Source organism: Rhinolophus sinicus, chromosome 4 (genome assembly GCF_057876585.1).
Source record: "Rhinolophus sinicus isolate RSI-liver-muscle chromosome 4, RSI-T2T, whole genome shotgun sequence".
NCBI classification, from domain to species: domain Eukaryota; kingdom Metazoa; phylum Chordata; class Mammalia; order Chiroptera; family Rhinolophidae; genus Rhinolophus; species Rhinolophus sinicus.
This window is the reverse complement of record NC_142504.1, coordinates 35,054,182-35,066,982: the sequence shown is the minus strand read 5'-3', so window position 1 is coordinate 35,066,982 and position 12,801 is coordinate 35,054,182. Positions and strand designations below refer to the sequence as shown.

The following is a 12,801-nucleotide window of genomic DNA, read 5'->3' as shown; positions in this document are numbered from 1 at the left end:
TCATTTCCATTTTAATGAAATGTCTTTTTCCATCCCTTAACTTTCAGTTTGTGTATCCTTCAATCTGAAGTGAGTCTCTTGTAGGCAGCAAATGTAAGAGTCTTGTTTTCTTATCCATTCAGCCCTCCTATGTCTTTTGAGTGGAGCGTTGAGCCCATTTACATTGAAAGTAATTGTTGATAGATATGTAGTTATTGCCATTTTATTTTTCATATTTTTGGTCTATTTTTCCTCCATCTTAAAGAGTCCCTCTAACATGCCTTGTAATACTGGTTTGGTGTTGATGAACTCCATAAGCTTTTTCTTGTCTGGGAAGCTCTTTATCTGTCCTTCAATTCTAAATGATAGCCTTGCTGGGCAGAGTAATCTTGGTTGTAGGTCCTTGCTATTCGTCACATTGAATATTTTGTGCCAATTCCTTCTGGCCTGCAAAGTTTCTGTTGAGAAATCAGCTGGTAGTCTTATGGGAGCTCCCTTATAAGTTACTAATTGCCTTTCTTGCTGCTTTTAAGATTCTCTCTTTGTCTTTAAACTTTGGCGTTCTAATTGTAATGTGTCTTTGTGTTGGCCTTTTTGTTTTCATCTTGTTTGGGACTCTGCGCTTCCTAGACTTGTATGCTTATTTCCTTCACCAGGTTAGGAAAGTTGTCAGTCATTATTTCTTTAAATAGGTTCTCAAAGCCTTGCTTTCTCTCTTCTCCTTGTGGTACTTCTAAGATGTGAATGTTGTTAAGCTTGATATTGTCCCTGAGGACTGTTAAGCGCTCCTCATTTTTATGGATTCTTTTTTCTTCTGTTCTGATAGAGTGTTTTCTGTTACCTTGTTTTCCATATCACTGATTCGATAGTCTGCTGTTGGTTCCTTCTAGTGCATTCTTCATTTTAGTTATTGTAGTCTTCATTTCTGACTGGTTCTTTTTTATGGTTTCTATGTGCTTTTTTATGCTTGCTATCTCTTTGTTGAAGTTCTCACTATGTTCCTTGAGCATCCTTATAACCATGGTTTTGAACTCTGTCTCTGGTGGGTTGCTTGCCTCCATTCATTCATTTAGTTCTTTTTCTGGAGTTTTCTCCTGTTATTTTATTTGGGATGTATTTCTTTGTTTCCTCATTTTGAATGCCTCTCTGTACTTGTTTCTATATATTAGGTAGATCTGCCACATGCCCCAGTCTTGGCCTGGTGGCCTTATGTACCATGTTTCCCCGAAAATAAGACCTACCCAGACCATCAGCCCTAATGTGTCTTTTGGAGCAAAAATTAATATAAGATCCAATCTTATTTTACTATAATAGAAGACCGGGTCTTATATAATATAATACAATACAATGCAATACAATATAATATATACCAGGTCTTAATATTAATTTTTGCTTCAAAAGACACATTAGAGCTGATGGTCTGGCTTTGTCTTATTTTCGGAGAAACATGGTAGTAGGTGTCCTGTGGAGCCCAGTGGCACAGTCTCCCTGGTCACCTGCTCTGGGTGCCCTGTGTGTGTCCCTTGTGTGGGTTGTATGTGCCCTCCTGTTATAGTTGAGCTTTAATTGCTATGGGCACGTCAATTAGTGGGATTGACCCTCAGGCTGATTGCATATGGGATTTGGCCACGTCCACAGTTTACAGGCTACTGTGTGGGTGGTTTACCCTACTGAGTGGGATTTGCCCACTGTGGTCTCTGGTGGTCTCTGATGTCTGTTGAGTCCACCCTATGTGTGTGCCACTTGTGGGGCTAGTTGGGTGGTGCTCTGATGTGGTCTGAAGCCAATCTCCAAATATGTTGTTTCTGGGCCTCTGGTAAGGGGCTCCAGTGCAGGCCCAGGTCACCTACTGCCTATGACCAGGTTGAGACTACCTGGTAGGAGTTACAAAGTGATCCGAGGTTATTTGCTCCCTGTGCTAAACCTGGAGTTGGGTGGGAGAGGCCACACTGTGAACTGAGGACATCTGCCACCAGCACAGGGCCTGGGGTATCTCTGCAAAATGCCAGAACAACCTGAAGCCTGCTGCTACCTGCCAGCTCCCTCAAGGTTCAGCCACTGATAAAGCCGCAAATGGGTGAGGCAGGGTCTTAGGAAGTCACTAGAGTGTGAAGAGTTGTGGTCTCCAGGTTAATGTAAATTCTGGTTTGGTGCCCGTGCTGAACCTAAAGCTACTCAGCAAAAGTTTCAGAGTATACCGAGGCCAGTTGCTGCCAGCCTGTGTGCTGCGGATTTCAATAGTTTTCCAAGGAAGAGTGCAATGTGGGTGGTGTGGGCTGCTGGAGAGAAACTGCCTCAGATGTTGTGGGAGTTGAGTGGAGAGGGGTCTCAGTGAGTCAGCACGGTAGCGCTGTGGAGCTCACCAGACCAATCAGGTTCAGATTTGGCCGTAAGCGTAGGAGGCAGGCTCAACACAGGAAAAAGGGTGCCCACCTGCAGGCTGGCTGGGAGAAGGACCCCACACAGGGAAAATGCTGACTGTCCTCCAGCCTTCGTCCAGAAGCCACACAACTCAGTCAGTCCCCCAGATGTCTCTGATACCCCCTGAGTTACTGTCCCTCCACCAGAGCTCAAGGTGAGTGTTTTCAAGCAAGAGAGTCTGTGTGCAGACCCTTTCAGAGGATGCCTGAGTTTCCCTCAGCCTTCTGTCCCATATGGATTGTGGAAATCCCCATTTTTTTTTATAGATAGATACTGTGGGGGCTCTTCTTCCTGGCACCAGTACTGGGGCTAGGGAGTCTATTGTGGGGTTGGAGTCCCTCGCTCCTTTGGGGGAAGCTTCCGCAGCTGAGATATCTCTCCTGATTCTCAATTTCCACAAGGAGGTTTGGGGCCCATTTCACATCTCTGCCCTTCCTTCCAGTCTCGATATGGCTTCTTTATATCCTTAGTTATGAAACTTCTGTTCAGCCAGACTTCAGATGGTTCTCCAGGTTGACTGTTCCGTAATTTAGTTGTAATTTTAATTTGTTCATGAAAGGAAGCAGGCACAGTGTTTATCTACTCCACCATCTTGGATCTTGTTTTCCTTTTATCCTTTATTTCTGATTTATTGCATTGTGTTTATAAAAAGTAACTGGAACTGTTTCTGTGGTTTGCAATATTGAGTTTTTTTGTGGGGTTACTTTTGGTGTCTAATTTATGGTCATTTTTTTGTGTGAATGTTAAATATATATTTGAATGTATATTAATATGTATAATAATTACAGTATTCAAACCCACATATCCCTTATATATTAGTTGTCCGCTTGCTCTGTTGATGTCTGAGTGATGTATTTCTCCCATTATCACTGTGGATTTGACAATTTATCATCCCTTTAGATGCTTTTAATTCCTTATATAGGTATCATTTTCTAATATGTTTTGGTTTTACTCTTTTAAAGTGATATTAAAATTTGCTCCTATGGAGGACAGCATTCTCCTTTTCTTGCCTTCTGGTGAAAGTTGAGGTGGGTGTTGAGCATAGCAAGAGTGATGAGATAACCCACTCTTAGCACTTTTATGGTTGTGACAGGATGTACCATTTTTCACGGAAGAGTTATTTTGTCACTGTTAAATCTGAAGAATTGGTTTAGTGAGTTTCTTTTGTATTAATTCATGATATATGAATGATATGCTTTTGATTATCTTTTTGCATTATCACTGAAAGATATGGAGGAATACCTTTGTATGACTGAATTTTATACAGTGATTTACAATAGGGTTCAGATAGTAAACATTTTAAACTTTGCTGGCCATGTGATCTCTGTTACAACTACAACTCTGTTGTAGTTTGAGAGTTGTAAGACATGAATACCGTGTTTCCCCAAAAATAAGATCTAGCCAGACAATCAGCTCTAATGCATCTTTTGGAGCAAAAATTAATATAAGACCTGGTCTTATTTTACTGTAAGACCAGGTATAATATAATATAGTATAGTATAATATAATATAATATAATATAATATAATATAATATAATATAACATAATATAATACCGGGTCTTATATTAAGTTTTGCTCCAAAAGATGCATTAGAGCTGATTGTCCGGCTAGGTCTTATTTTCGGGGAAACACCATATGTGTAACTGTGTTCCAATAAACTTTATGTGTGTTAATGAATGTTTGCGACTGTATTCCAATAAACTTTATGGACACTAAAATTTTATTTGCATATTATTGTCACATGCTATGACATTTTATTCTTTTCACCCCCCCCCATTCCCCATTAAGAAAAGTAAAACCCTTTTGAAGCTTATGAGATACACAAAAACGGATGGTGGGTGGGATTTGCCAGACGCTAATTTAGAAAATTATATAATAACATGGAAAATATTCATAACTTACTGAGTGGAAAAAAGCAGGTTATAAGACAGTACGTATAGTATAATCCCATTTATGTAAAAAAGCAATCATCAAGATACTGGAAGGAGATCAAAATATTGACAGTGGTTCCCTCTTGGTGGTTAGATTTTGGGTAAATTTAAACTTCTACACTGTGTTCATTTGTATTTTCTTAGTATTGTACCCTGAATATTTACTATGTTGTTTTTAAAAAATAAACAGTCATATCAGAAAAAAGTTATTTAAAAAGTGAGAGAGGATCTGTATATGTTTAGCAAAATTGGATTATTGTTAATTAGTTTGATACAATCTGTTTTGTTTATCCTCTGCTCCATTTTTAGCCGACAAGTCCCAAATTTGGAAAAGCTGACTCATATGAAAAACTGGAAAAATTAGGGGAAGGATCTTATGCTACAGTATACAAAGGGAAAAGCAAGTAAGTTCACTAGTTTTTGAATATTTGACATGTAAAATATGATCTCCTAATACTAAGTAACTATATTTAAATAATTTTTATTTAATGTATAATAAATTTCCCTCTCAGGTTTTTGTTGTTGCTATTGTTGTTCTTTTAACAAGTAAAACTCAGCAGAATTGGTTTTCCCTGCTAGCAAACAGTTTTGTAGACTTATCCAATTTATTTTTCCTGTCCTATCTCCTCCCGCCAACTTTGTTTTCTCTTTCTCTCATTGGAGTTGGAACCCTCGGATGAGAATTTGTTTCCAGGTAAAGGATATGATTAATTTCTCATGGAGATTTAGCGTTTGCTTAAGGGTAAGAGTACTGATTTGACAAAGCTAAATGTATTGGCCATTTTTGATGTCCTTTTATTACAAATGAACTTTTATTCCGTCTTTCAAATGTTACTTAATTAAAAATACTGCACACTCTTTCTTTTTTCTACCTGTCTGTTCTGGCATCATGTTGCATATATTTTCACAAAGAGAAACAACTTTCCCCCCATTTGTCCTCTTCCCTTATGCTTCCCAGAGTGAGGGCACAGATTTAGACCCTTAAAAAGTTCACCCACACGTTTCTAATAGACTCCCTCCCTTTCCCTGACTGATTAAGAGCACAGAGTTATTGTATTTGGTGGCGTGTAGCTTATTCCTTTATTAAGAAAACTTAATGCTATTTCTGAAATAATTGCTGGAGACAAACAAGCCTTGTTTTACTTTAATCACTTTACCAAATAATGTTGAAAAATAATTTTGTAAATCATCCCTGTTTTTGTCTCAATTAAGTCATTGTAAAATTTAGGAAATTCTAAGCTGATAAAAAAAGATGTAGAAGAAAACTCTCTGAACTATGATTTTAAACACATAATTAGAAATTTTGACAATGTGCTGATTTAATAATCTTTGTCTTTTGTGGAATGTATTCTTAATACCTTTGTTTATGGTTTCTGAATTAAGATGAAGGAATATTCCTGATAAAGGAAGATATATAAGTAAGGAAGTGCAGAAATGCTATAAGTCAAAAATAATAGTATAAGTTTTGAGATCCTAGGTATTTGGAAAAAAAAAAAAGGTCTGTGTTTTTTATTTGAATGATGCATAAACATGATAAGGAATAAACAGCAATAACAACAAAATCTAGAGGGCTGTTAATGACTCAACTACCTATATTACTTGAGCATTATAGAATGCAATGGTAATAGTCTAAATGGTTGTGCTAGTTTTAGTAGAAATTGTGTCTCAAATTTTATATTTTTTCCTAAAGAAAAATAGTTATGACTCTACTGTATAAAAATTGCTTGTATACTTAATGTTAATAATGTGAAGATAACAATGCTGGATTAAGCAATTATGTTATATATAATCTGGTGTAATCATTGTCTCATTTACTCTTCACAATGCCCTATAAGATAGGTCCTCTTAGCATCATCTCCCCTTGACCAGGAATCTGTGTTCGTAGAGCGTTTTAGCCATTTGTCCAAGTCCATACAGGTAGTTAGTGGCAATACTTGTTTTGGTGCATGTCTCGTTGGTTTGAAGACATTCTTCTCCTAATCAGTAGACTACACTGCTTCCACAGTATAAGGCCTTCCTTGAAAAGACTTGGTCCTTGTTGAATATTCCAGATGGTTCTCACATGTGCTCTGAGTCCAACAGAAGCAAACGTACTATTTTATTATAAAGAAACAAACCAATCACTTTGAAATGCCTTCCCACAAAAGATGTGCTCAGCTGATTTCCAAATGTAAGTTAATAACTCTATTAAATGTTTAAGATTTATGTCACAGTCTTGGAGATGGTTGAATAATCCTCCATTTACCATGCCTGAATAAAAGAAAGACTGCCTTTTAAGTACCTGAAATGTTTGAGAAGGATGGTTCTGGACAGTTAATACTTTTCACTCCAGCAGGTCTAAATGTATTTCGTCACCGTTTCTCAAGCAGTTTCAAGCCTGCTGTTCACATGTAGTATTTAATTTGCACCGGCTGGAGATGAAAGCCATTGACCACTCACCTCCTTTAAGAGGTGACAGGTTGCCTGTGCTTGCTTGCTTTAAGGTGACAAGGTCAGGCCAGAGAACAACAGTTACATGCCATCCAGCAGGACTAGAGAGCTGCATTTGTTTGGTGCTGCATGATTTGAAGAGCCTGCTAAGCATTGGGATTCCTGTTACTATATTCCTAACCACTCTCCCATAAATGTCTGCAGTCCTGCCCCCATCTTTTTATTTTTTATTTTTTTTAATTTTTATTTATTTATTTATTTATTTATTTATTTATTTATTTATTTATTTTTAATTAATTAGTTTCAGGTGCACAAGACAAAGCAAAACTTAGACGTTTATCATTTATATCCCTCACACTGTGTGAACCCCCCTCCCCCCATCCACTATCCCTCTGTACGTTCCCAAAACCTCTCACCTTCCCCTTATCCCCACCCCCCCGCCCCTCTAGCAACCCTCTGTTTTTCCTCCATGTTTCCAAAACTGTTTCTGTCTTACCATTTGCAACAACATGGATGGACCTAGAGAACATTATGTTAAGTGAAATAAGTCAGAAAGAGAAAGACAAATACCATATGATCTCACTTATATGCGGAATCTAAAGAAAAGAATAAGTGAATGAACTGCCCCCATCTCTAAACATTATCTGTAGCATCTTTTCCAAGAGCAGCTATCATTCTCTTGCAATAAAACTGCCTGGCATTTGCAGAGATCTCGCTGATTTTTGGTTTGAGAGCATTTTACATATATGTGTTAATTTATGTGTGTCAACTTTGGATTTTGCCATGAACCTTATTGTAGTAGTTTGCTAGGGCTGCCAAACGAAGACTGCATGGCTTAAACCATAGTAATTTATCATCTCATAGTTTTGCAGTCTAGAAGTCTAATATCAAGGTGTTGGCAGAGTTGGTTCCTTCTGGGTCAATTCTGTGAGGGAGTATCTGCTCCCTGCCTCTCTCATAGCCTCTGCAGTGCGTGGCAATCTGTGGCATTCCTGGCTTCTAGAACCATCACCCTGATCTCTGCCTTCATGTTCACATGGTGTCCTCTTTCCATGTGTCCGTCTCTGTGTCCAAATACCCCTTTTTATAAGGACATTTCCTGTCGCATTAGGGCCCAGCCTAATGACCTCATTTGAACTTAATTACTTCTGTCAAGACGCTCTTTCCGCATACGGTCATATTCTGAGGTACTGGGGGTTAGAACTTCAACATATTTCTTTTGGACAACACAATTCAATCCAATTAGGAATTTCAAACCTCACTAATTCGGCATTGTGTTTACGACAATGTTCTTCTTTTCCTACTTTCGGTATTTGTAATCCATCTTTTATTTCGTGGTTTTTTAAATAATTAAGCAAAGGACATTCTCCCTCCCCCCACCCTCCAAGAGGTTTGTGTAATTGTTGATTGGTATAGTAGTTGTTGCTATTAGCCTTAATTTAGAAACTTAGCAAGGCTTTTTATTACTTTTTAGTTCTCTTGAGTTTCCTATTCCTGTAGGGACACATAGGCTGGGGAGAATCTGACAGAGATTCCTGTATTGTGTAACCCCCTTGGTAATGAGCTTGGCTCTATCGATTATGGCTGGTTATCTACAACCATATCGATATACAACACTCAAAAATAAGTTGTGTTTTTTTTTTTAAAAAAAAGCTTTGAACTTCCCACATTTTCATATTTGAGTAGAGATTTTCTTTTTTAAACAAATGTTCTCCAGGTTCTTAATTGTTTTCTTTGTGCAGGCTTGTGTTTATATTTGGGGAAAGGAGACCATTTATGATCCCTCGACCAGTCACTGTCCTGGTTTGGTTTCCTGATTATGTTCTCTCTTCTAAATCCCTACAGCAATTAATAGAGGGTTTTAAAAACTCATGTATTGTATAATACTCAGCATTTTAAAGCGTGGCATTTTAAAATGTCTTAAATTGACCTCATCTTTTTACCTCACAGTTTCCCAGGGACTTCGTACATTAAGACACTTGTTAACATTTTCTGAGCATATTCAACAATTATGAGTGTTTATTATGTTGTTTTTATGCCCTTTCTATGCTGTATGTGAAAAAGAGGTATCTTAGATGCGGATTCCGCTGTCAGGAAACTTAACAATCTTGAAGGGAGATGGTCCATATACATAAGTACTCTCTATATAAAGTTAGAATGTAACATACTCTCTATCAGGAAGAATGCAATAAGAAAGGGCAGGTAAAATGGTAGGCGTTTCAAAAGGAAGGAAGGGAGGATGGAGTTGACTAAAGTATTTAAAATATGTTCTCTCCAGTGGCCAGCGTTTGAATTCACAGCCTCATTTGCTTTTCAATCAAGCCTCCCCCATCACTGTGTGTATTCATTCGTAGGACTCCTTGGACAGTTCCTTTTGGGGCTTGGTTCTCCAAGGAAATACAATGAGATTTTCACCCTTCGTTACTAGACACTCCACTGAATTTGTTAAAGCCCGGGGGCCTTTCAAGTAAGAGCAAACTGATTCATTTTGATTATTGTGCAAATTTTGATTAAGCGAAAGTGTTATGTTTGAGTGTTAAAGTGGAATTGGCGTTAAGGCATATAATTTGGAAGTGTTGGTGGATTGTTATTATGTGAGCGTCTATGAATGCATGGCTGTGGTAGACAAAAGCTCTGATCACCAGTGACCTCAACTCCCAAACATGAGATGCGGTGGGACACATATGCTCCTCAGTGCCCCGGGATCTGCTGGTGGAGCACACCTCACTCCCTTCCAGATGCCCGAACTCCCCGGGTTATTGCGCCCTGCCACAAGTGGTGAGATGCCGTGAGCCTTTACTCTTGCCTGGGACAGAGTCCTCTTTTCCTTCCTACTTTAGGTATGCGGGCTGTGAGGCTGGAGCCGCTTGCTTTTGCTTTTCTGTTACGTCTAGTGTTAATTTAGAGAGGGAGAAACCTTGCTCTTGGTTCCGTCTCTGGAATTATAGTATTGGACTTACTCTGACTAAGTTATCCCACAGGTGATCCTGATATCTGGTTTTTGTTTTGTTTTGTTTTTTTACTTTGCTTATCTTCTGTTTCTGTTGAGGTAAAGATGCAAAGCTTTACTCCTGTGGGAGCCTGCTAAACAGAGAAGCCTGCCCACACTGGTTTGTGCCAGTCCTAAATTGTTATCTCAGAGGTGAATAGGAACAATGGAGGAATTTGCTCACTTTATGTAACATGAGACTGTATGTGATTGAAAGTGCCAATCTTCTTTCAGCGTTTCATTCAGCCAATTTGTGCTGAATTATTGAAGTTGAATTAAACGACCTTCTAAATTGAGAGACTACCCCAAACTAAGACTAAAATATACTAAGTACATTTCAAAGACGACTTCAAAGCCCCGGGAGAAATAGGGAGAAGAAATGCTGTTAATTAAAACAAGCAGCAGTCAGAAGAAAGACAGTGGCACTTAACCACCTTTTTAGAATATGTGAGATTAAAGAGGTAGCTCTTACTGCTTGACCTGAAGGTCAAAGCCATTGAAACACTATCAGGAGGAGTCTGAAGAATTCTGAAAGTCAGAAATGCCCAGATGGAAAACACAGGACTCCTGGTTCACTGGTTTCCATCTCATGTATTGACACCTGGACGGTCATGCTGACTTCCAGTGTCCCGGGAGGTTACTACCCACCAATGGGTACTCTGTACGAATGAGGCAAATCTGATTACATTGTATGAGCTCTGATGCAGGGTGCACCCAAGGCCCACTCTCTGGTTATCCTTAGGTCTGCTTGGATTTCTTTTTGACTTTGTGTCCTCAGGCCAAAGCTAATTACCTATCACAGCTCACTCCAAAGATCAAGCCTGTTTCCACACTGACTACAGGGTATGAAAATGACATCACAGTGTGATAATACAGTCAGTGTGAGATTTGCAATTTAATGCACAACATACGGCATTACGACGTTCAAGAGAAACTGGACTTTGAAAAAACAGTTAATGGAGTAAATGGAAGTGGGTTTGCTTTGCCCCAAGTGGGTTTCAGATCGGGTGCTTATTGTGTGTAAGTAAAAGTTGAAAAAGTAGAGTTCTTGTCTTTACCTAGGCCAAGGAGGATAATAGCCCACACACCAACATCTGTTAATTTTATTTTTAAAACCCCTAAAACCTATCCAAATTGCAGATTCAGCCCTGAGTTTGTTTAGAGGAAGAATGTAAGGCATTAGCGACTGGTTCATTGGGACAGCTGGATTCAGTTAGCCTGCAGCAGATAAACAAACAATGCCTGATCTTTTTGACAAAAGTGACAGTGAGGATATTGTGTAGGCAAGAAGCATGATTTCAATTATCAGACTAAATTGTACAGGAATAACTTTCCTATTAGGCAGTGTTTAGATGTATTGGCCTCTGTTGGTCATTTTTATTATTAGGGTTCTTTGATGGCTTGATTAGGAGACCCTCAAAACAATCAGTGATATTTGTTATCTTCTAAATTGAGGTCAGCTATGCCCAGCTGGTGAAAATGGAGGCATTCTTTGGCTAGTGGAAGAATTTTTTGAAAGAGCGTAGAAATTTGCAATTATTACAACGTCAGGGCTCCTAGAATTTTTCTTCCATAGTTGAAGTGGTTTTTGAGGAGGGCGAGGGGAAGGATAAGATGATAAGATGGGTGTCATTTGAAAGCCTACTCCCTGTCCTGAGTTGCTTCATTATTATTGTCATCCTATTAATTTGCACCGGGATGCTAGCTAGGGAGGTAGCATCTTTCTAGTCTAAACTAGTGGTTCTCAACTAGTCCTCGAGTTTTCTCCCCAAGATACATTTGAGGATATCTGGAACCATTCTTGGTTTTCACAGCTTGGGAAGTGGTGGTTGTGTTACTGGCATCTAGAATGTACACGCCAGGAGTGCTGCTAAATCAACCTACCAATGAAGAGGACAGTCTTCTGCAACCAAGAATTATTTGGTCCAAAGTGTCAGTTGTACCAAGGCTGAGAAACCCTTGTCTTAAACAAGGGATGCATGGAGGCGGTGTCTGTTTAAAAGAGCTCCTTCCTTTCGAGGTATTCACTAAGTCCCTAATGTATTCTGTGTACTAGATCAGGCAGTGGATATGTAGCAGTGAATAAAACTGAGTTTCTCTTCTTGTGGAACCTGTCATCTAGCTGGGGAGACAAAAATGAATCAAGTTAGCAGACATATTTGTAATTTTCAATTGCATAAAGGGAAGAAGCTCTATGAGAAAGAATTAAAATAGAGAGTGGTGGGTTATATGTTTTTGTGTGAGCGAGAGGGGTAGACAGTAGGTATACTCTAGATCAGGGGTGTCCAAACTTTTTTCAACGTTTTTTACCAAGGGCCATATGCGGTAAAATACACAAACAGCGGGCCACTCACTCGAGGTGAAGTAAGTATTGCCTCACCTGGTTTATTTAAGTAAACTAAATATATTTTTGGAATTTGCTGCGGGCCAATTAACAATGGATTACGGACCGCAGTTGGCCCGTGGGCTGTAGTTTTGACACCCCTGCTCTAGATGGATGGACAATGGAAGCCTTGCTGAGAAGGGCACAGCTATGCTTACATCTGAGGGAGATGTGTCCAACCAGGTAAAGAGCAAAGACAAGAAGTGTTTCAGGCCAGACCCTGAGAAGAGCTTGGTGGGCTCTGCAGCCTTGAAGAGCCCCATGTGACTGGAGGCATGGGATGTTTTCGGGAGAGATTTGTATGAATTTATTTTTGAGAAGTTGGCAAGGCCTTGAGAATCATTTTAGGAATAGTGTGTGTGTGTGTGTGTGTGTGTGTGTGTGTGTGTGTGTGTGTGTATCTATAAAAGGAAGCACCCCAAAACTTAGAGACTTAAAGCAATAACTGTCATATAATTTGGTCATGAATCTGCAGTTGGGAAAGAGCTGGGCAGGAAAGGTTTGTTTCTGTTCCATATGGTATCATTTTGTGCAGCTTGACTGGGACATGAGGGATCCATGGTCAACATAGTTCATTCTCATGGCTGGAAAGCTGGAGCTGGCTCTTCACATGGCTTGGGCTTTCTAATAGCATAGTGACTGGCTTCTCAGCGTGAACATCCCAAG

At 39.2% G+C, this 12,801-nt stretch overlaps 1 protein-coding gene across 4 annotated transcripts in view; it reads left to right on the top strand.

Annotated features, from left to right (window-relative positions):
- CDK14 (cyclin dependent kinase 14) overlaps positions 1 to 12,801 on the top strand; it is a 547,463-nt gene that overhangs the window by 138,057 nt on the left and 396,605 nt on the right. For all 4 annotated transcript variants that reach the window (XM_019716536.3, XM_074340704.2, XM_074340703.2 and 1 more), the window contains one exon: positions 4,643 to 4,737. In XM_019716536.3, coding sequence (XP_019572095.1) covers positions 4,643 to 4,737 — 95 coding nt within the window. The remainder of the gene's footprint in view (positions 1 to 4,642; positions 4,738 to 12,801) is intronic.